Here is a 22,379-nt window from a genome sequence, read left to right on the forward strand (position 1 = left end):
GACCTGGAATTCACTATGTAACCTCGGGATGGCCTCAAACTCATGGTGATCCTCCTACCTCTGCCTTCCGAATGCTAGAACTAATGGCATGTGCCACCACACCCAGCTTCTTTTTTTTATTCCTAAAAATAAAAATATCTCAAATAAAAAGCTCTAAGATATCTTCTACATATTTTTTATGCTTGCAGGTCAGTTAATTATAAATAATTTTCCATTTAGAAGTTCTTGTTTATACTCCACATATACAAAGCTTTGATCCTACATGCCAGCTTTTCCTCATTAGACTTTAAATTTACTTTTCAGTGACATGAATGAAATTTGTAAATGTATACCTTGGTGAATATTCTTTCTTTGTAGAGAAATTGTCATTCATGCCAACATAAGAATGAGACAATGGGAAATACTTGCCAGTGGTTTCTTATAAAATCAGTTATTTGACAGTTTATTTAAGGGCCTTGGTTGTATTCATAAATACTACATATAGGGTTTGGTAGTTATCCTAATAAGGATTTTCTTTCACTAACAGCCAGTTCTAGAAATACTTTTAATGATACTATTTTAAGTTTCATAGCGTATTTTTCAAAAGAAAACATTACAATGTAATCAGTGTTTTATGGTTCTATTTATTTGCATAAAGGATGAGGGAATTCGAATTCTTTAATCTTTTGGTCAAAGGAATACGTAATAGTATAAGGACTGAGTCTTGAACCTCTTCATGATTAAAATAAAGTTCCTTGTCCTCTGAATAGTTGGGTTCACAGATAGCATTTCCAGACTGTGGTTATTATGTACATTCACTGCCATTCACTGAAAGAGATCAGATTTCAGGCAAATGAGCTCACTGCCTTCCCTGACCACTGCTTGTTCTGTTTCATAGAGTAGTAAATTTAGTTTGTATTGAGGAAAGACAGCTAAAAGTGTGAAATAGAAAGAGAAGTTAGAAATAAAGAGTTTGGGGGGGGGGGTTGCCCTGGAAGATTTAGCTTTTTAGAGAAGACTAACACATGGATTGTGGGTTTCTAGAGAGGATCAAGTTTGGCTGATATAATTAGGCCTTTTTTTGTTAATAATATAAAATGCCAACTATATAGATTTTTTTAAGTAACTAAAAGCTAAGAAAGAAAAATTAATCCTTTATAAGAAAGTTTACTCACATGAGTTTTTCTTGGTTGGAGATTAATGCTACAGTGTACTATGGCCTATTGCTGGAAATTACAAGTAAGTAGTGGTATTAGAATGCTGGATCCTATTTTAGAAAAAAAGAACAATTATTTATTTTTAGTTCTGCATAGTCTTTATGACTGCTCATAATCTTGGGTTTTCTGAAGTAAAATTACTAAAAATTAGATAATTTGGAAAGTTATATTTAATATTTAAAAATTTTAATAATATTCACTGACTACAAAAATTAAAAAAATTGATGCTGAATTAATAAAAGTAAATTTGAATTTAGGGACATGATTATATTTTATGATTTTCAAATTAATAAAACTTAAATATAAGACAGCCCTTTGTATGTGTATTAGTATATTAATGAGAATGGACCTACATCATTTATTAATGGTCTTTATATTATTACAAGTAAGTAGACAAATTTTCTTTCTTTTTTTTTTTTTTTTTTTTTTGAGGTAGGGTCTCACTCTAGGCAAGGCTGACCTGGAATTCACTGTGTAGTCTCAGAGTGGCCTCACGTCGATCCTCCTACCTCTGCCTCCTGAGCCTGGGATTAAAGGCGTGTACCACCACACCCAACAGCAATTGGTTTTTGCTGTGTATATGTTTCTAATGATACTTTTTCAATGTAACAGAACAAAAGCTTGCCCACCTTTGGAGGGAGTATAAATTCCCTGGTGTAATAGGCAGGTCCACAAATGGTCACTATACATTTATGTTTCCTCAAACCCAGAACTTGAAATCATCTGCTTTATATTACTAGAATCTAACTTACTAATTTACTATATATCACAGAGTTCTTTCTTGTTCCTCTGGAATATGAAATTTAATTTTACTGTAAGATACTCAAAGTCAGCACCTACAAAAGGGCTCCTGTCTTTACATGCTTGCTTGTGGTTTTGTGAATGGGGCCATTTTTAAATGTGCTCTATATAAGTACGTGACCTTTTATTCTTAATGAAATTTAACTTTAGGAAGATCCTTCAGGCTAAAAAAGTCTTCGCAAATACTCTCTTCATCTTAACATTAGTTTTTTGGAAATGCTTTACATTTGTAGGAAGAACAGGCAGCAAAACTGAAAGCTGAGAAGATCAGAGTTGCCCTGGAGAAGATTAAAGAAGCACAAGTAAAAAAGGTGACATGTGACCTTTTACCTGGTTTGGAATTGTCCTGTTATAATGTTACTCTAATTTATTTCTTCCTAGTACTATACTTTTCATATACATATTTTGTGTGTAAGATGTGCCATAAAACAGTACCTGTTACTAAGCCTCCTTAAACAATAAAACAGACTAATCTTAACATAACACCCTTACCTATTATTATATATTTTTAAAGGTATTTAATTTAGTTTGGTCTCTTAAAATTCAGCTTTTATCTGTCTTTCATAATAAAGTTACTTATATGTCTTAATTTATGCTGAAAGTCATGAACCAGAATATTATTCTGTATTGGAAAAAAAATCCTTTTCTAGATTGCTTTTTGTTGTTTTCACTTAATTTCATTTCTACCTGTTATAGCTGGTGATTAGAGTCCACATGTCTGATGACAGTTCTAAAACAATGATGGTGGATGAGAGGCAGACAGTGAGACAAGTGCTGGATAATCTGATGGACAAATCCCATTGTGGTTACAGTTTAGACTGGTCGCTGGTGGAAACCATTTCTGAATTACAAATGGGTTAGTAATATCATTGCGTTAATTGCTTATTTATATCTACATCATCCCAACAGTCTTCATGTTGATAGAAGGATTTTGAGACATGCTTGTTTGTTTTTTCTATAAAATTATCAGTTTACTTTTTTTTCTTTTTTCCAAGGTAGGGTCTCACTCTAGTCCAGGCTGACCTAGAATTCACTATATAGTCTTAGGGTGGCCTCAAACTCACAGCGATCTTCCTACCTCTGCCTCCCAAGTACTGGGATTAAAGGTATGGATGTTTTGCATTATTTTTATTCCATAGTATTTGGAGAAGTCTTAATAAAAGATAATTCCAGTTCACTTCAGATTTTGAAGTGGTTAAAACCTTTTGCTTTAATGTTTTGATTTATTTGTTTGCATAGGGGTGAAGGTATATACCAGGGCCTCTTGCTGCTACAAATGAACTCCAGAGACACCTACCACTTTGTGCATTTGACTTTACATGGATACTGGGGAATCAAACCCAGGCTGGCAGCTTTGCTAGCAAGCACCTTTCACCACAGAGCCATTTCCTCAGCCCCAAGCTTTTTAAAAAACGTTAACAAAATTATTTTTTCCTATAACTTCATAAATTGATACATTTACTCAATACTTACATTTGCTTTCTTTTGTTTTTCAAGGTAGGTCTTACTCTACTAATCCCAGACTGACCTGGAATTCATTCTGTAGTCTCAGAGTAGCCTCAAACTCATGGGTGATCTGCCTCCCAAGAGCTGGGAATAAAGGCATTTGCCACCATTTCTGGCCCTTTACTGAAGTCTTTATATTTAACTTTCAAGGAAAAGAAAACACATCAGCAAATTTCAGAGACTAAGTATTTTCAATACTTTCAGTATTATAGGACACGTTATGTTATTCTAAAATTAGAAAATGTACTTACACTTAAAATTAGCCAATATTCTTGGATCAAAGAAGAAATCATTTTAAACAGTTTTTGAATGCTAAGCACTACATATTGGAAACACTTGATATCAAAATTGATAAAATGCAAATTAATAGGGTTTGGGGGATTTTGAGGGGGGGTTCAAGGTAGGGTCTCACTGTAGCTCAGGCTGACCTGGAATTCACTATGAAGTCTCAGGGTGACCTCAAACTCATGGCAATCTTCCTGCCTCTGCCTCCTGAGTTCTGGGATTAAAGGTGTGTACCACCACACCCGGCTAATGTTTCATTTTTAAGAATGAGATGCTCAAAATTAAAAGCTGATGATGTCAATGCAGGTCTGCAGACCTAGATTCTTGTCCTGATTCTTCTATATTTCAGCTCCCTAAGCAATAAGGAAATACTAGATAATATGTAAGGAACAAGGACTGTAGTGTCAATCCTAGAATTCTGATGTGAATTATTTTGCCTTTTATGTAATTTAACAAATATTAACAAAAAATTAAAATTTGATTTTGGGACAGAGAGAATCTTTGAAGACCATGAAAATTTGGTTGAAAATCTTCTTAATTGGACAAGAGATAGCCAAAACAAGCTTATATTTATGGAGCGTATAGAAAAATACGCACTTTTCAAAAACCCACAGGTAAGACTAGCGCTAAATTAATAGAGTTAACCAAGACTGGCAACCATCTGATTGAAGTGTTGTAACCATAAAACCCTAAGGGAGCTTTCCATGCTAATCCCATACAGCTAGGGGTAAGAGCGGACTTTTGTGGAAGCAGAAGTTGTAGAAGCAGTAATAAGTTTCTCTACTATAAATACAAAGTGTATTGAGCTTAGCAGTTGGAGTTTCTCATCTCACCAACGGGGAAAAGCATCTGTCTGTAGCTATTTATCTAGTCGACACTTTATTTTGACTCCCATGCTCAATTTTTTTTTAACATTTAACATTTGTAATCTTATAAATAACTACATTCTAATACACAATACTTTAGATTATTTGTCATATTTTCTTATTTTTAAAATATTTTTATTTATTTGAGAAAGAGCACATGGTGTACCAGAGCCTCTTGCTGTTGCAGATGAACTCCAGACAAATGCACCAGTTTGGGTCCAACATTACATGCATGCCAGGGCCTCCAACGACTGCAAACAAACACCAGATGCATGTGCCACCATGTGTATTTGGCTTACCTGGGTACTGGAGAAAGGGACCTGGGTCCTTAGGTTTTACAGGCAAATGCCTTAACCCCTAAGCCATCTCTCTAGCCTGTATCCTTTAATTTTTATTTTGTTGTTTTTCCAGAATTATCTTCTAGGGAAGAAGGAAACAGCTGAAATGGCAGATAGAAACAAAGAAGTGCTACTAGAGGTATGACTTCCCTCTCCTTTTTTTTTTTTTTTTTTTGTGGTGGGTTTTGTGTGTGTGTGTGTGTGTGTGTGTGTGTGGTTTTTTGAGGTAGGGTCTCTGGTCCAGGCTGACCTGGAATTAACTGTCATCTCAGGGTGACCTTGAACTCATAGCAATCCTCCTACCTCTGCCTCCCGGACCCTCTCCTTTTTTATTGTAAATCTTTGTATGTGTGTGTTGCATATGTGTGAATGCAGTGCATATGTGCCATGGCACACCTGCAGAGGTCAGAGGACAACCTAGGGTGTGGGTCCTCGCTGTCCATCTCGTTTGAGGCAAGGTCTCTTGTTCACTGCTGTGTACACCAGGCTAGCTGGTCTTAGGAGCTTCCTGGGATTCTCCTATCTGTCTCTCATCTTGCAATATAGGTTTACTGGGATTATAAATGTGCTACTGCCTCTGGTGTTACGTGGGTCCTGGGGATCCAAAGTTAGTCCCTAGTGCTTGCATGGCAAACAACCCACTGAGCCATCTCTCTGTCCTCCCATTTTATCACACATTTTTAAAATTAAAATATTCAGCCCCTTTTGAAGTCCTCTATGGCATTGCTTCATGTGAACACACTGAGTCACTAAAAAACCTTTACAAACGATTTTTTTTTTTTTTTTTTTGCAATCCCCAATAGACTAAAAGGACTAACAAGATTTTAGTGGTTGCCAAATGGGAGAAAGGACTGGTATATGTAGGATGGTGTGCTATTTTACCAATTTTTTTCAGATAGAAATTTGAATGTTTGACTGTTCACAAAGTATTTCGAGCCTTAGCCATAACAGACTTCAAATAACTTTAATCTTCATAATCGTTTTTAGAAAAATTCAGTTTTCAGGGTATAAAAAATTTAAGTACAACTGAATGGAAAGTTTTTGGGTTGTGCTGATTTTAAAAGCTAAAATCAGAGAAGTTACTATGTTGGAAAGCTGAGTAAACGCTTACCAAGATGGCAGTTAGGAAAGTGAAGATCAGCAATCAGTTTTCCATGTGGATACTAGCTACAATTTGATAGTCTTTTATAAAATTTCTAATTTTTCTGTGCATTGAGTAGAAAGAAATTAGGCTCAAAATGTCCTGTGTTAGTGTTTGGTGATTATTTTTTCTTTTAAAAATACATGTAAGGCTAGAGAGATGGCTCAGCAAGGACACTTGCTTACAAAGCCTGATGGCCTGGGCTTGATTCCCTAGGACCCATGTCAGCTAGATGCACAAAGTGGTGCAAGCATCTGGAGTTTGTCCGCAGTAGCAAGATGCTCTGGTGTGCCCATTCTCTCACTCTCTCCATACCTCTCTCTGCTTGCAAATAAGTAAATAAAATATTTTTAGAAATACAGGTTTTTATCTAAGTGTAGTAGAATTGAGAATTTTTAATTTGTTTATATTCCTTTTAACATTTAGTTATGAATGCTTTTTAAATATTTTTACTTATTGATTGATTTGAGAGAGAGAATGGGCATAACACAGCCTCCAGCTGCTGCGAACAAACTCCCGACACATGTGCCAGTTTGTGCATCTGGCTCTATGTGGGTACTGGGGAATCAAACCTACGTCCTTAGGCTTTGCAACTTAACCACTAAGCCACCTCTCCAGCCCCTCTAGTTTAAATGCTTTAAGACAAAGGCTGGAGAACATACTTCGGTAGTAGCACCCCGGCCTAACATGTGCGAGGCCCCAGGTTCATTCCTTTTAACCTCTAATCATAAATACTTTGAAGACAGTGGCTGGAGATATATTTCCGTACTAGAAACCCTGCTTAACATGTGTGAGGCCCCAGGTTCATTCTCCACGTGTGCACACATGCACACACACAAAATTTTTTAAATACTCTTTTTCTGTTAGACCATGTAAATTGATAAACTTATTAAATTGTTATTTATTATTGATCATTCCTTAGCATGTTTTTTTTTTTTTCCTGACTATTCCTTCTAAGCTTGACATCTAATCTGAACATTTTAGGATTCTCATAATAATTCCAAAATAAATTTCATATTGTGTTTAAAATAGAAGGTTGTAATCAGGTATGGAATTTTTGTTTCTGTTGTTTTTTTAAACTAATATGTTTTAAGACAAAATCATTTCAGTTTAATTGTATGTTCTGCATCTCACAAGTTGAACATTTAAAGATCATAAATCTTTCCAAGTCATCTTGTATATATGTGGTTTTGTTTTTGTTTTTTAGGAATGTTTCTGTGGGAGTTCTGTAACTGTACCAGAAATTGAAGGAGTTCTTTGGTTGAAAGATGATGGCAAGAAGTCCTGGAAAAAACGTTATTTTCTCTTGAGAGCATCTGGTATCTACTATGTCCCTAAAGGAAAAGCAAAGGTTTGTCCCTTCTATAGGCTTCTGTGTTTCTTTTATTATATTGCTAGCTTTTATTTTCTAGTGCGTATGCTGTTTTCTCTTGTGTAGGACTCACAGAAGATGGATTTGTTTGTTAGTCTAAGAAAGATGAATCAAGCTTAAAAATTATATTCTGTAGTTATTAGTTGGACTCTTCACAATTCTGTTACCAAATTTAAATTACAGTTTTTGCTTCTGAGTTTTTTGAGATTTTTTTTTTTTATTTTTAGGCAAAGTCTCTTGTAGCCCAGGCTGGCCTCAAACTCACTATCTAGCCAAGAATGATTTTGAACTCCTGATCCTCCTGCCTCTACCTCACAAGTGCTTGGGAGTACAGATATATGCCACCATGTTCAGCTAAAGCATAGTTCTACTTATTATTTTGGGGACTCTTGGCCAGGGTAGTTTTTGTTCTATTTGGGAAAATTGCTTTCCCCAGTATATATGCATATAAAATAGCTTTGGTAATGGCTCATTGGGTATAGCCATCATTTCTGTGCTTAATTGGAGGCAGAATTGTTTATAAGCATTTTATAGTGTCGTCTAGTCTGATAACATTCTAGCTGTGAGAACATTCTAGCTATGAGCGTAAATTGTTGCCCCTTTTTAACTGATGAGAAAACTCCCAGATGAGAATCACTATTTTTGAGACATACATTATAGGCACTGAACTACTTGATATATTCTTGTTCTTTTCAAAGAGTTTCTACTATACTCTATTGAACTGAATATGGCACATTTATAGTTACAGTATCTTTAAAATACCAACATCAGAAGCCAGGCATAGTGGGATACACCTTTAACCCCAGCAACTGGGAGGCAGAGGTAGGTGGATCACTGTGAGCTTGAGGCCAACCTGAGACTACATAGTGAATTCCAGGTCAGCCTGGGCTAGAGTGAGACTCTACCTCAAAAAAAAAGCATCTGCAAACAAGGCAGTGTTACCTATGAATGGTAAGACAATAAAGTGGGCTGCCTTTGTGGATACATTGCATACTGAAGATGTAATTTTTATAAAGAATCTTATTGTTGTCTCATCTTGTAAGAAAAACAGCAGTAATTTCTATTTAGTAAAGTTTTTTCACCTAAAATATTATTGGGTATGCTATTGCTTGTTTGCCCATCTTAATCTGATCTTTTGGGATGTTTTTCCTTAGGTCTCCCGGGATCTAGTGTGCTTTCTCCAGCTGGATCATGTCAATGTTTACTATGGCCAGGACTATCGGAACAAATACAAAGCACCTACGGACTACTGTCTAGTATTAAAGGTAAACACATATCTCTAGGAATTTTCATTGAGTTAAATAGAGGTTATTTTCCATTTAGACCAATTAGGATCTTTACCATGTGTTTGAAAAAGAATGGAAGGACGGACTGGGTGGGGATGGGAAGAAGCATGTGCAAGTTGTCTAGATCCCCAGCTTCTAGGGGGAAAAAAAGGAGAAACATGACATGGTAATACAGACCTATAATCCCAGCAGTCAAGAAGCACAGACTGAAAGATCAGGAATTCCAGGTAAGGCCAGCCTGGGCTATATGAAACCTTGTCTTTAGAAAAACAAAAAAAGCCAGGCATGGTGGCACATGCCTTTAATCCAGAATATAGGAGGCTGAGGTAGTCTGAGATTAAATAGTGAATTTCATGTCAGCCTGGCCTAGAACAAGACCATACCTGGAACAACAACAAAAAAAAAGGTTAAAGGATGATAAGGGGGAAAAGATCATATACTATTCCACAGCTAATCATTAGCCCATTTAGCCCTAACTAAATGGTGGATATAAGAAAGGATGTTGGGCTGGAGAGATAGCTTAGCAATTAGGCACTTGCCTGGAAAGCCTAAGGACCCAAGTTCAATTCCCCAGAATCTACATAAAGCCAGATGCACAAGATGGTACATGCATCTGGAGTTCATTTGCAGTGGCTAGAGATCCTGGCCTGCCCACTCTCTCCCCTCTCTCTTTCTCTCTTTCTCTCTCTCTCTCTCATATAAATAAAATAGTATTTTTTTTTGAGGTAGGGTCTCAGGCTGACTTGGAATTCACTATATAGTCTCAGGGTGTCCTTGAGCTAACAGAGATCCTCCTACCTCTGCCTTCCGAGTGCTGGGATTAAAGGTGTGTGCCACCACACCCAGAAAAACAATTTTTTTTAAGGATGCTAATTATAAACTTGAACAATAAGATCAGATATATTTAATTATAAATTTGAGACTCTGTAGTAGTTACCATATCATTGCTGAGACTGAACACCTGACCCAGAAACAAGTCATAGAAGGAAAGTGTATATTTCAGCTTACAGTTTTGAGAGAGAGTTTCATCATGGCAGGGAAGGCTTGGGAAGAACAGGGCATCACATCTGTTCACATAAGCTGGGAGGAAGCAGCAAGAGTGAGCCTGTTAGCTCTTGGCAAGTGGGCTGATTATAAAATTCCATGGCCCACCTTTAGTAACACATCTCCTTCAGCAAAGCTCCACCTCCCAAAAGCTCCACCAGCTGGGGATCAATTATAAGGCTTAATCACAAACACAAGAGGCTGTGGGGGACATGCTACATTCAAATCACCACACTCTAGCTACAGAAATGACTCAGCAGTTAAAGGCTCCTACTTGCAAAGCCTGACTACCATGTTCAATTTCCCCAATACCAATGTAAATAAAGCCAGTTGCATCTGGAGTTTGTTTGTAATAGCAAGAAGCCCTGATGTGGCCATATGCACTCTTGTATCTATCTATCTATCTATCTATCTATCTATCTATCTATCTATCTATCTATCTATCTATCTACCTACCTACCTACCTACCTATCTTCCTTTCTTTCTTCCTCCCTCCCTCCCTCCCTCCCTCCCTCCCTCCCTCTCTCTCTCTCTTTTCTTTCTTTCTTTCTTTCTTTCTTTCTTTCTTTCTTTCTTTCTTTCTTTCTCTGCATGCAAATAAAATTTAAAAAAAAAAAGAAGAAATCAAACCACATCCACTCTCATACTCTCATTTTGACAGTGGTTTTATTTTGTAAACCATGAAGTTTTTTTTTTCATTTTATATATATTATATATTTTTATGCTTTATTTGATACATAACTTTTATTTTCTTTAACTTAATCAACAGGACCATTAAAGGGTATTGAGCCCAGTTTCAAAATTGACTAGATCTCATCTTGTCCAGAAATAATTTTGACATTTTCCCCCAATCTATAGCCACAGTTCTCTTTTTGGTATCTGAGATGTAATTAGGGAGTTTTGCTCTCCCTTAACTAGGCTTTGAGTTTCTTATACTAATTATATCGGTACTTTGGGAAAGAGACATTTGGTGTTTTTGTTTGTTCTGTATTTATCTATAACATTGATAAAGACAACATATAAAATTTCAGGCCAGGACTGGCTTAGTAGTTAAGGTACTTGCCTGCAAAACCTAAGGACCCAGGTTTGATTCCCCAGTACCAACAAAAGCCAGATGCACAGAGTCCATTTGCAGTGGTTAGAGGCCCTGATGCACCCATTCTCTCCCTACTCCCACCCTCCCTCAAATAAATAAATATTTAAACATATATTTTAAAAATTCAGCTGGACCAGAATGACTCAGAAGGTATCATAGTGCTGGAAAGAAGTGACTGGAGTACTGAGTAACATCTCATTCACACCTTCCAAGGCTCAGGGTCTAATGCGGAAGAGGTGGTGGCAAGAATGTAAGAGCCAAAGGAAGGGTAGGACTCCTTACAACGTGCTCCCTCCAGACATAAAATGGCCTGGATATCCATGACCTCCTAGTGCCTGACGCTACCTACACAATACCATCATAAGAGGAGGAAAAGATCATGACATCAAAATAAAAGAGAGACTGATTGAGATGGGAAGGGGATATGATGGAGAATGGAGTTTCAAAGTGGAAAGTGGCAGGGAGGGTATTACCATGGGATATTTTTTATAATCATGGAAAATGTTAATAAAAATTGAAAAAAATAAATAAAAATAAAGCAAAAAAAAATTCAGCTGGGTGTGGTGGCGCATGCCTTTAATCCAGCACTTGGGAGGCAGAGGCAGGAGGATCACCATGAGTTCGAGGCTACCCTGAGACTACAGTGAATTTCCGGTTAGCCTGAACTAGAAAGAGACCCTACCTTGGGGGAGTGGCGAAATTCAGGACAGGTATGGTGGCACTCACCTTTAATCCCAGCACTTGGGAGGCAAAGGTAGGAGGATTACCTTGAATTCAAGACCAGCCTGAGACTGGAGTTCTAAGTCAGCCTGGGCTAGAGTGAGACCCTATCTCAAACAATAAAAATAAAAAATAAAAAAATTTTAAAAATCAGGAAAACAATGGATGATTTTAAATCATTACATTCAAACCCAGTGTGACTTAAGGCTTTGCTTCCTAAGAAACTAGCAACTGAGGCCCAGTGGAATTCAGATAGCTTAAATCTTTTAACACTGTTAATGTGGCCAAGTAATTCATCACTCATCCAAGCCTCAACTGAGTATAGTGGATTGTGAAGACAAAGTATAACAATATTGCTGAGAAGCTGCTTGTCTCTGGGAAGTGCACACACACTCACAAGTGTGGCAGTGGGAGAGGCTCCTTTGTCTCTGCCACACCACCACGTGAGGCTGTGGGTGCCTGTCCCAGGTGCTGTGTTGTACACATGTGCGCCTTGTGTGCTGGACACAGTTATTCGGTGCCAGCAAAGACCCTCTCTTTTGGAGCCTTTGGAAACCAGGACTTCCTGGGTCCAAACTAAAACCAAACCTTCTGTTCCTTTGTAGTCTTATAGGTTAAAAACTTCAGTGGACTTTGGGGGGTTTCTCATGATGGTAAATTTTAACTTGGAACACCTTGACCTAAAGTTTAACATATTTTACTTTCTAAACAAATGTATGAACTCTTCTATTATGCTTTATGACCAAATGAGAGGCATGCATCATTGTGCCATTACACTTAATAGCCTACAACTTAACCAGTATATGTTTAAGCTTTGATACTTTGATTTTCTTCAGTTCTCCAGGAAATTTAATTGGATTTTGTCTTGAATTTTTAGCACCCACAGATCCAGAAGAAATCCCAATATATCAGATATCTTTGTTGTGACGATGTGAGGACCCTGCATCAGTGGGTCAATGGAATCCGCATTGCAAAAGTATGTTTCCTTTTGGTTTGATGATGGAATGAGTTCTTTAATGTACTAATACATACTTTTGATTTTGTGGCAATTCTGATTGTTTCTGTGACAAATCTGATCGTGATTTAATCAGTATCTAGTTTTCTCAGGCCTAAGTTTCATGTTTTAAATACCCTTTTTTCCTTAGTGAAAGGAATACCCAATTATGTATTCATGAACTAATACAATTGGTTAAAAAAAAAAGTGTAGAACTGAAATGTTTTGGAGAATGCATTCATTATATGATTCTTATGTAGCCAAGGTTTGCTTAAGCAAAATAAGTTTGTTTTGCATTGCTGGGGGTCAAACCCAGAGCATCAAGTACATGGTAGGTAAGCACTTGATCAGGGCTACAGCCCTAGCCTGCAAAAATCATTTTAGAAACTTAAGTATTGGTTCTTATACTGATCAGATTTGGAGCATTATCCTGAATAGTGCTAAGTATCTGGCCCTGGATTAGGAATTTGAAGTGAAAAAACAATCATATTATGAACATCAATCATTAAAATCACTGGTTAGCGTCCATCTGCCCTTGTAAAAGTGAGAAAAAAAATAAGAGTATGGGTATAATTTACTGATATAAGAACCTTTGAACTATTATAAGTATTGATGCAAACTATCAATCAGTCCTCAGAAATGATTCACTTCCCCTTTCTCATATCCTTCCATATCATACCAACTCAAGTTCAGGTGTTATCATTTATTGTCTCCTATCTAGTACGGGAAACAACTCTACATGAATTATCAAGAAGCTTTGAAGAGAACAGAGTCAGCTTATGATTGGACTTCTTTATCCAGCTCCAGCATTAAATCAGGATCCAGTTCTTCTAGCATCCCAGGTAGTTCAAAATGCATCACAATACTATTTTACTTACTTTCTTATTGAGAATATTAGTAGACTTGGTAATTTCATCTTGATGCTTAAAAGCCACAACAGTGCTTTATTTCTTATCTTACAATCAATGAGTGGTTTGGGGGTTGTTTTTTCTTTTTGGTTTTGGTGGGGTTTTTTGTGGGGGGAGAGTTTTCCTTTTTTGGTTTTTCAAGGTAGGTTCTCACTCTGGCCCAGGCTGACCTGGAATTTACTATGTAGTCTCAGGGTGGCCTCGAACTCAGGGCTATCCTCCTATCTCTGCCTCCCAAGTGCTGGGATTCAAGGCATGTGCCACCACGCCCGGCCAATGAGTGTAGTGTCCTTGACTAGTTCACAGATACATTTGAAATGGCCTTCTAAAACCAAGAATGTTGTTACTACTTATGTTTACAATTTACTAAAAACAAGTAATGGTGGAAAATACCTGGTAAAGTTGTTTGGAGGACTTGTAATCAGAACCCGTAAGGACACTGTTCTCCTTCCACGTAGGCTTTCTGACACTTGACTGGAATGGAAACCCCTTGAACTAGATCAGAATTATAGTTGAGGAAGTCACTTAAGTAATCAAGCTTTCTAAAATTTTCACAGGTCACAGGACATCAATGGTACTCAAAAAGGGCTTTTGGATTCTCTCCACATTCTTTAAATAAGTGTGTTGTACATCCTTCTTTACTTTCAAAATGCTCCTTGAATGATAATCTGTGCTGCCTAAATTGCAGCATACTGGGGGGATGCGTATGTGCGCCTGTGTGTGTACGTGTGGGTCTGGGTGTGTGCATGTGAAGCCAACACTTGAGGTCAGGTGTCTTCCTCAGTTGCTTTTCACTTAATGAGACAAAATCTCTTATTTGAACCCAGAGCTCATCAGTTTGGCCAGTCTAGCCATCCAGCCTGGCCAGGGGTCCTCTGCCACCACCTCCAAAGCACTAGTATTACATGGGCACCACCATTCCCAGCCAGCATTTACATGGGTGCTACAGAGCCAGACTTGGGCCCTTAAACTTATGCAGCAAGTGCTTTATCTACTGAGCCATCTCTCCCCAACCATAAAAGCAGACTTTAAAAATATATGACTTGATTTTTATTTCTAAACAATAAAAAACAAATTTGGGCCAAGCATGGTGGCACACACCTTTAATACCAGCACTTGGGAGGCAGAGGTGGAAGGGCTGCTATGAGTTTGAGGCCAGCCTGAGACTATATAGTGAATTATCAGGTCAGCCTGGACTAGAGTGAGGCCCTACCTTGAAAAAAAAAGAGAGAAAAAAAATTGGAACATAATAGTCTACTAGCTGTAGTAATGTAACATATATGTATATAATGGCTGAACATATATATATCCTCTAGTTCTAGTCACTGACCAAGCCTAGAAGTACCACCACTGCCCCCCAGTAATAATGAAAATGTCTACAGTGTACAACTTCCAAACAAAGAACCAGTGTGTACTTGGGCAAATTGCTGATTCTAAGGCAAAGGCAAAACATACACAATTGACCCAGGGCATATTATAATTCCAGGGTAAAAAAGTTTCAAAAAAATACAATAAGAGTATACTAGAAAGACTTAGTCAACCCAAAAGAACTTCAGTAGCCAAAGCTAGAAAATCTGAGCAAAAATATAATGTAGTATAGGATTATAACCCAAATTATAAAATACATGAGTCCATACTAATATATAGTACCGAATAAATAAACAGGAAAGAAAAGACAAATCTCCCATGTAAAAGATTTCTAAATGACTTATGCAGACACTTTGCCCTCAAGGAGACAGATCTACTCTCCACTCCTAAAGTTTGGACTTCATACACTGACTTGCTCCAAAGACAGTGGGGGTGGGAAACAGTTCACGATGGAGAAACCTGATAATCACAGTACTGTAGCCAAATAAATAATCAAGGTAGGTGGTAGTAAGACGGATTTGATTGCAAGTTCCCCTGATGGGATTAGAATAGGTTTTCCCCTGTATGATCTTGTCCCCCAAATCCCATGACTTCTATTAGGGAAAGGCATCAGAGAAGCCAAAATTGAGAGACACTTTACATAATATCTGACCAAAGCTGGCCTCTGTGAGTCAGCCCTGTGAGTCCACAACCAATCAGATCTTGGCCCCTCCTTGGTCAGCCCCTTGAGTCTGAACCAGACAGGTCTTTGTTTACACTCCTGAGCCTGATGACCAGGCTCACCCTGATTGGATGCTTGTAACATATAAAGGAGGTTACCCACATGACTCAGCCCTGCTCTTCTCTCCTTTTTGCCCTGTGACCTGGCTGGAGCATCCACATGAGTTTGTCCCTCATTCCCAACCCAGCTGGGAAGGGGAGAATATTTGGCCTGGCTTGCTCTTCTTGCCTTCTATCTGTGTCATGTTTTATGGATGCCTTTTCACTCTGATTATATGTAAGATTCACCTTTGATCTCTTGTGTCTTTCACTATTTCTTTTTTTGGTTTTTGAGGTAGGGTCTCACTCTGGCTCAGGCTGACCTGGAATTCACTATGTAGTCTCAGGGTGACCCCGAATTCACAGCAATCCTTCTACCTCTGCCTCCTGAGCCATGCCCGGCTCCTTCACTGTTTCTTAATCCTTTTTGGTCTGTTGAAGGGGCTTCTGTGTCTGATATTCCACATATGTGTATGTGTGGAATTACCCCAGCATTTTTTTAGATACCAGTTACCCCTAAATAAACCTCACAAATAATGATTTTCCCTAAATAAACTCAGTAATTCATAATTTAAAAAAATACCTGATCAGTAATTCTCAAGAATATTAATATCATCAAAAATAGGGAACTCTGCCAGGTGTGGTGGCACATACCTTTAATCCCAGCACTCGGGAGGCAGAGGTAGGAGTGCTGCTATGAGTTCGAGGCCACTTTGAGACTACATAGTGAATTTCAGGTCAGCCTGGGGTAGGGTGAGACCCTACCTCGAAAAATAAAAAGTTTTAAAAAAAACACAGGGAACTCTGAGAAACTGTCAAAGGAGACAAAATGACTATAATTTCTGGACCAGAAAATGAGACATCAGAGAAAACTAGTCAAATCTGAATACAGGGTGAAGTTGAGTTAATAGTAATGTATTTATAATGTGGTAAATTTGATGACGTGTGTGTATGAATAAAACTAAACCTATTCAGTTCTAAATGAAAATATCTATCTAAAACTGTTAAAATAAGATGTTTATTAAAGTGGAAAAATACTTTGAGAAGGTGGATTATAAAGACAAAGTAAGAATGTATATAGCAAGAAGGATTTCGAGAAGGAATAGAAGGACAGGAGAGATACCTCAGTGGTTAATAGCATTTGCTTGCAAAGTCTGATGGATGGCCTGGGTTCAGTTCCCCAGTACCCACATAAAGCCAGATCAAAGTGATGCATGCATCTGGAGTATGTTTGCAGTGGCAGGTGGCCCTGGCATGCCTATACACACACACATACTCTCTCTGTCCCTTCTTCTCCATGTGTCTTAATCTGTCTCTCTCACATAAATAAATAAAATATTGGGGGATGGAGAAATAGCTTAGCAAATAAGGCTCTTGCCTGCAAGGCCAAAGAACTCAAATTCAATTCCCCAGAACCCACATAAACCAGATGCACAAGGTGGCACATGCATCTGGAGTTCATTTGCAGTGGCTGAAAGCCCTGGCACACCCAATTTCTCTCCTCTCTCTCTCCATCCTCCTTACTCTCTCAGGGAAATAAATTTAAAGTAAGATATTAAAGAAAAGGGACAGAAGATTGAGAAAAGATGACACATATTGTTAAATTTATATGGCACTTAGGGACTGGAGAGATGGCTTAGCAGTTAAGCGCTTGCCTGTGAAGCTTAAAGACCCCCGTTCGAGGCTTGATTCCCTGGTACCCATGTAAGCTAGATGCACAAGGTGGCACATGCATCTGGAGTTGGTTTGCAGTGGCTGGAGGCCTTGGTGTACCTATTCTCTCTCCTCCTCCTCCCTCCCTCTTTCTCTCTCTAACTAAGAAATAAAAATAAATGTATTTTTTAATTATAAAGCACTTAATTCAAGTACTTGTATACATTATTTTATGAAGTAGTATTATGCCTTTTCCTACCTTAGCATCTTTCATATACTTTGTATAAGTTTATTACAGGCTGTTCAGTGGCAATCATAAAATCATAGAGGTAACATTGAAGACAGCTTAAGGATTCATTAACTCCATCCTCTTGTCTTACAGGCTATTGTCCAAGGCATTAAATAGAGATGATAAATGAGGCTAGTGAAGCTGTAACTTTGTGTTATATTGCTATTTCTAGAAGTTTAGGTTTAGAATTTGTGTGGCTGTTGTATTTGTCTAACTTGGCTGGACTTCTTTAATATTGTATAATAGTCTCCACCCATCATAAAATGTATGGAATCAGCCTTGAGTCTCTACTAGATGCCAGATTTGATCAAGTAAGGTACATCCACATAGCTGTGTTAAGAGTCCAATGAAATCTTTCCAATTCTTCCAGCTCAGATAGCAGTATCAATAAGAGAACACTTGATCCTCATAGCTACTCCCCTATGCTCTGCTTTCCCAGAACCCCCAGCCCCATAGTATGTTTGTTTCCCTATGGTACCAGTATCTAAATCTCTGGGAAACACCTTGGAGGATACATGATAAAGAATTATTCATTGCTAGGAAAAAGGAATGGTCTGAATTCAAAAGCTGTAACTCTGGAATGACTGTAAAAAGACTGGTTCTCAATCTTATGAAGATATGATTGAAGATTATTCACTCCTTTATTAATGGTTCATTAATTCTTTTACTTCTTCAGAGTTTATTTTATGCAAAACAAGTTGTCAGGATACTACTATGACCTAGAAGACCCGCATAGTAAACTGTTTAGAAAGAGTCAAGATTTCTTATTAATCCTAAACATATTCTCATGGACTGTGTTAGCTGTGCTTTACAATGAAATGAGTTGGGTTAACTAACTTGTTGCTGAGTTAGGGATGTGGCTTAGTTGATGAGTGATTGTCTATCTTGCACAGAGCCCAAGGTTGAATCCCCAGTATCACAGAAAATAGTTGTGGTAGCACGTACCTGTAATCCCAGCACTCTGGAGGTGGGGCAGGAAGATTGGGGAATTCAGGGTCATCCATAGCCACATGGGAAGTTCGAAGATAGTCTGTTCTCCATGATAGTCCCTCAACACCCCCCGTGTTAATGATGTACACATTGTTTGAATTTGTGCACAAGATCTAAATGTGTATACTCATACTACCAGATTACTGAATAATGATTTTTTAATATTTTAAACAGAGTCTCAGTCAAATCACTCCAATCAGTCCGATAGTGGAGTGTCTGACACCCAGCCAGTAGGACACATGCGTTCCCAAAGCATTGTGAGTTCCATCTTCTCTGAAGCCTGGAAACGAGGCACTCAGTTGGAAGAATCTAGCAAGGTAACATACTTGTTTTGTTACAAAGAAAAATTTGGTATTCCATGGATTTAAGTTGTGCTGTTTTTATCCCTTTATTGGAATCTCATTTTTCACTATGAGCAGTCTTCTATCTTAGATCTTCAGTCTTTCTAAATGTATAGGTAAAAAACATTTGAAGTACTTGTTTACTTTTTGAGTTACAGCTAAGAATCTAAGATCTTAAAAGATTTTTTAAAAACCACTTATAGACTCCTCTATCAGTGGCTCAAAATGTTAGGCTATACTTTCCTTCTTTCCATCGTAGCCGTGTTAGTTGGACAATTTCATCTGACCCTAGTTACCTTACATACAGTCTAGAGAAACTGCTTAGAATCCATCATTTTAAATTTATCCAGACTTATTCCTTCTTGTTTTTCATGACGTTTTGGCATTTCTCTAAGAATAGATGAGGTTTTTTTCAAATTATGCTTTAGGAAGAAAGCTAAATTCAAATTGGTTCTTAAAATTTTGGGTCCCTGAGCCTTGCACAACATAGTTGGTAAAAATTACTGAACAAGCTGGGCATGGTGGTACATGCCTTTAATCCCAGCACTAGGAAGGGAGAAATAAGAGGATCGCTGTGAGTTCAAGACCAGCCTGGGACTACAGAGTGAGTTCGAGGCCAGCCTGAACTAAAGTGAGACATTACTTCCCAAAAAAAAAGAAAAAAAAAATTCTTCAAGAGGTTTTTAGCTCAGTTGAAAGATATGGTAGTCTACCATGAAATAACCTCAGTATTTCTATGGACAGGGTGTGTCCTGGCTATAGTTACTTCAATCTGTACTCTATCATTAGAACCAGCAGCAACCCTGGCTGGAATATTTTATTTACCCCATTTTGACATTTTTGTTCTTTTCATCTGAATAACTGACATAGGTACATACACAAAAGATAATAAAATCTGAATTTATTCTTAAAATACTGTTTTAGTCTCTTATCAGAAACTTACATTTTATTGGGGGGGGGGTTCAAGGTAGGGTCTCAGTCTGGCCCAGGCTGGCCTTGAACCCAGTGATCCTGCTACCTCAACATCCCGAACGCTAGGATTGAAGACAGGCACCACCACAGCCAACCAGAAACTCTTTAAGAAATGTCTCTCTTTTCCATTTAGAATATCTTTTCAGTCCTAGGGTTTGAACCTAGGGCCTCATACATGCTAGGCAAATACTCCACCACTGAATTATGTCCCCTGCCTTTTTCTGTTTGTTTTGACACAGTGTCAAGACCAGGATATCCTTGAACTTAGTATCCTCCTATCTCAGCCTCCCAAGTAACTAGATTACAAGTACTTCCTGTGAATTGAATCAGCTTGTTACTAGTTTTTTTTTTTAATTATTTTTATTTATTTATTTGAGAGCAACAGATAAAGGAGGCAGAGAGAGAGAGAGAATGGACGCACCAGGGCTTCCAGCCACTGCAAACGAACTCCAGACATGTGTTCCCCCTTGTGCATCTGGCTAACGTGGGTCCTGGGTAATCAAGCCTCAAACCGGGGTCCTTAGGCTTCAAAGGCAAGCACTTAACCGCTAGGCCATCTCCCCAGCCCAGTTTATTACTATTTTTGAGAGAGAAAGATACAGAGGATGGGCACGCCAAGGCCTTTCAGCCACTGTGAACGAACTCCAGATGCATTTGCCCCCTTATGCACATGTGCAACATTGCACACTTTTGTCACTTTGTATCTGGCTACATGAGACCTAGAGATTTGAACATGCATTCTTAGGCTTCGCAGGCAAGTGCCTTAACCATTAAGCCATCTCTCTAGCCCCCGTGAATCAATTTAGATGGGGCTAATACTATGAAAAACATACTATAGAAATTGGTTTATGTAGTTCAGATGTCTGAAAAAAAATCTGCATTGGACTGGAAATGTAGCTCACTGTTGGAGCACTTGCTTAGCACAAGGCTCCAGCACTGGGGGGCGGGGTGATACACTCCTTTGCCTTACAAAATAATTAACAATGAGATCCATGCACATTTTAAAATACAGGGCTGCAATTAGTAAGTTCAAGGAAAGTAGACCCAGGTGCTCTGTGATTAGAAAGTAAAGTCTTATCATTGCAAGTTCAGAAAAGGGAGCCCTGCAGTGCAGTGATGTCAGTTTGCTTGAGTCTTGATCCCTCTGTTTCTTCTCCTGTTACCTCAGTCTCAGGTGCCACCCGAGAAGGCCATGACAGCTAAGGTCTGCATCCCTGAAGCAGCCAAGACAGGGTCAAGTTAAGGTCGGGGGCTCTTCTCTGGAAACACATTAACCTGGTGACTCCTGTAATGAAATCTTACAGACTAATGCTTTTATTTTGATGTGGAATTTTAAAGAAACATGTGAATGCCCCAATAGACATTAGAAATTCAGCTCTATGCGTGAGCCTTCTAGTTCACTAACCTATGTGATTTTGATGCCAACTAGATATAATTCATAACTGAAAACAAATAGGTTACCTAATTTCTTCACAGTTGGTCAAACACCCTAAAAGATGTATCCAGTTATTGTACCCAAAGTCATTCCTCATTTCAGAAGTCTGTGGGCCACAGTCATGCATGTTTGGCTCACACAGTGAGCAACCAGGTGTATTCATTTCAGAAATGCTGAGAGCTACCCAAATTGAGTGATCAACAGCTTTTTGGCAAACCTTAGTTCCCACTCCGTGATGTATTTCCTTTAGCTTTCCAAAGCTTCCTCTTACTTTATCTGGCTCTTTCTGTGTGATGTTTTTATGATCTTTTGCCGTAATGTTTACAAAGCATTTTTTTATGTATTTTCCAGTAAAGCAAATGTAAAGAATGCCCCCCTTTTACCTGCATTGCTGGACTTCTGTGCATGTTGGATGCAAGTGTCTCACACGAACACGAGTGTGTGTGTCGAGCTCATTCATTCCTGTGTGACTGTGCACGCCTGCTGAGCATTTTCATACTCTCACGTGTCAGCTTGCTAGCATCAAAAAGCCATCCTCACTCCTCGGGAGGCCCTCCACCAGCATTCCTAAAGTCAGAATGGCATCTGCTTGATGTGGGTGCAGTCATGGACTGAAGGTGAACTCTTGAGCCACCCCGTCCCCTTGCCAGAGTCCAGAAAGGAAAAGAGGTCATCCACAAAAGGCTCCCACCTAGGGCAGAGTCTGTGCAAGTCCCCTAGCCAAAGTCAGAATCACACATCATGTCACCACCCAGACTTTACAACAGGAATTCTTTCCTAGATCAAGCAGTATAAGTGTTAAAAATATTGCTGTGTGAAAAAAATTTCCTCTGTGCCTGTTGCCTAGGGAATCAGATTTTAAAACCTTCCTGACATTACCCACCTTTATAATCACCAGCTGCTGCATCCCTTTCATGCATGTCCCATATTCCTTGCTTTTTAGTTTTATGCAGTCAAAGCTTACTTCTGTAACTTGTTTGTTGTGTTTTTTCCTCCCACCCCCCTTTTTATGCTCCTTT

The 22,379-nt window shown here is 38.4% G+C and overlaps 1 protein-coding gene across 8 annotated transcripts in view; it reads left to right on the forward strand.

The window, feature by feature from the left end:
- Window positions 1-22,379, forward strand: part of Raph1 (Ras association (RalGDS/AF-6) and pleckstrin homology domains 1) — a 110,534-nt gene that overhangs the window by 79,987 nt on the left and 8,168 nt on the right. For 6 of the 8 annotated variants that reach the window (XM_045148026.1, XM_045148029.1, XM_045148030.1 and 3 more), the window contains 9 exons: window positions 2,231-2,308; window positions 2,694-2,853; window positions 4,281-4,402; window positions 5,066-5,131; window positions 7,341-7,484; window positions 8,660-8,770; window positions 12,529-12,627; window positions 13,367-13,487; window positions 18,787-18,929. In XM_045148026.1, the coding sequence (XP_045003961.1) occupies window positions 2,231-2,308; window positions 2,694-2,853; window positions 4,281-4,402; window positions 5,066-5,131; window positions 7,341-7,484; window positions 8,660-8,770; window positions 12,529-12,627; window positions 13,367-13,487; window positions 18,787-18,929 (1,044 nt within the window). The other 2 variants (XM_045148031.1, XM_004653565.2) reach the window with 2 other exon arrangements.

The sequence above is a fragment of the Jaculus jaculus genome, chromosome 4 (genome assembly GCF_020740685.1).
Source record: "Jaculus jaculus isolate mJacJac1 chromosome 4, mJacJac1.mat.Y.cur, whole genome shotgun sequence".
NCBI classification, from domain to species: Eukaryota; Metazoa; Chordata; class Mammalia; order Rodentia; family Dipodidae; genus Jaculus; species Jaculus jaculus.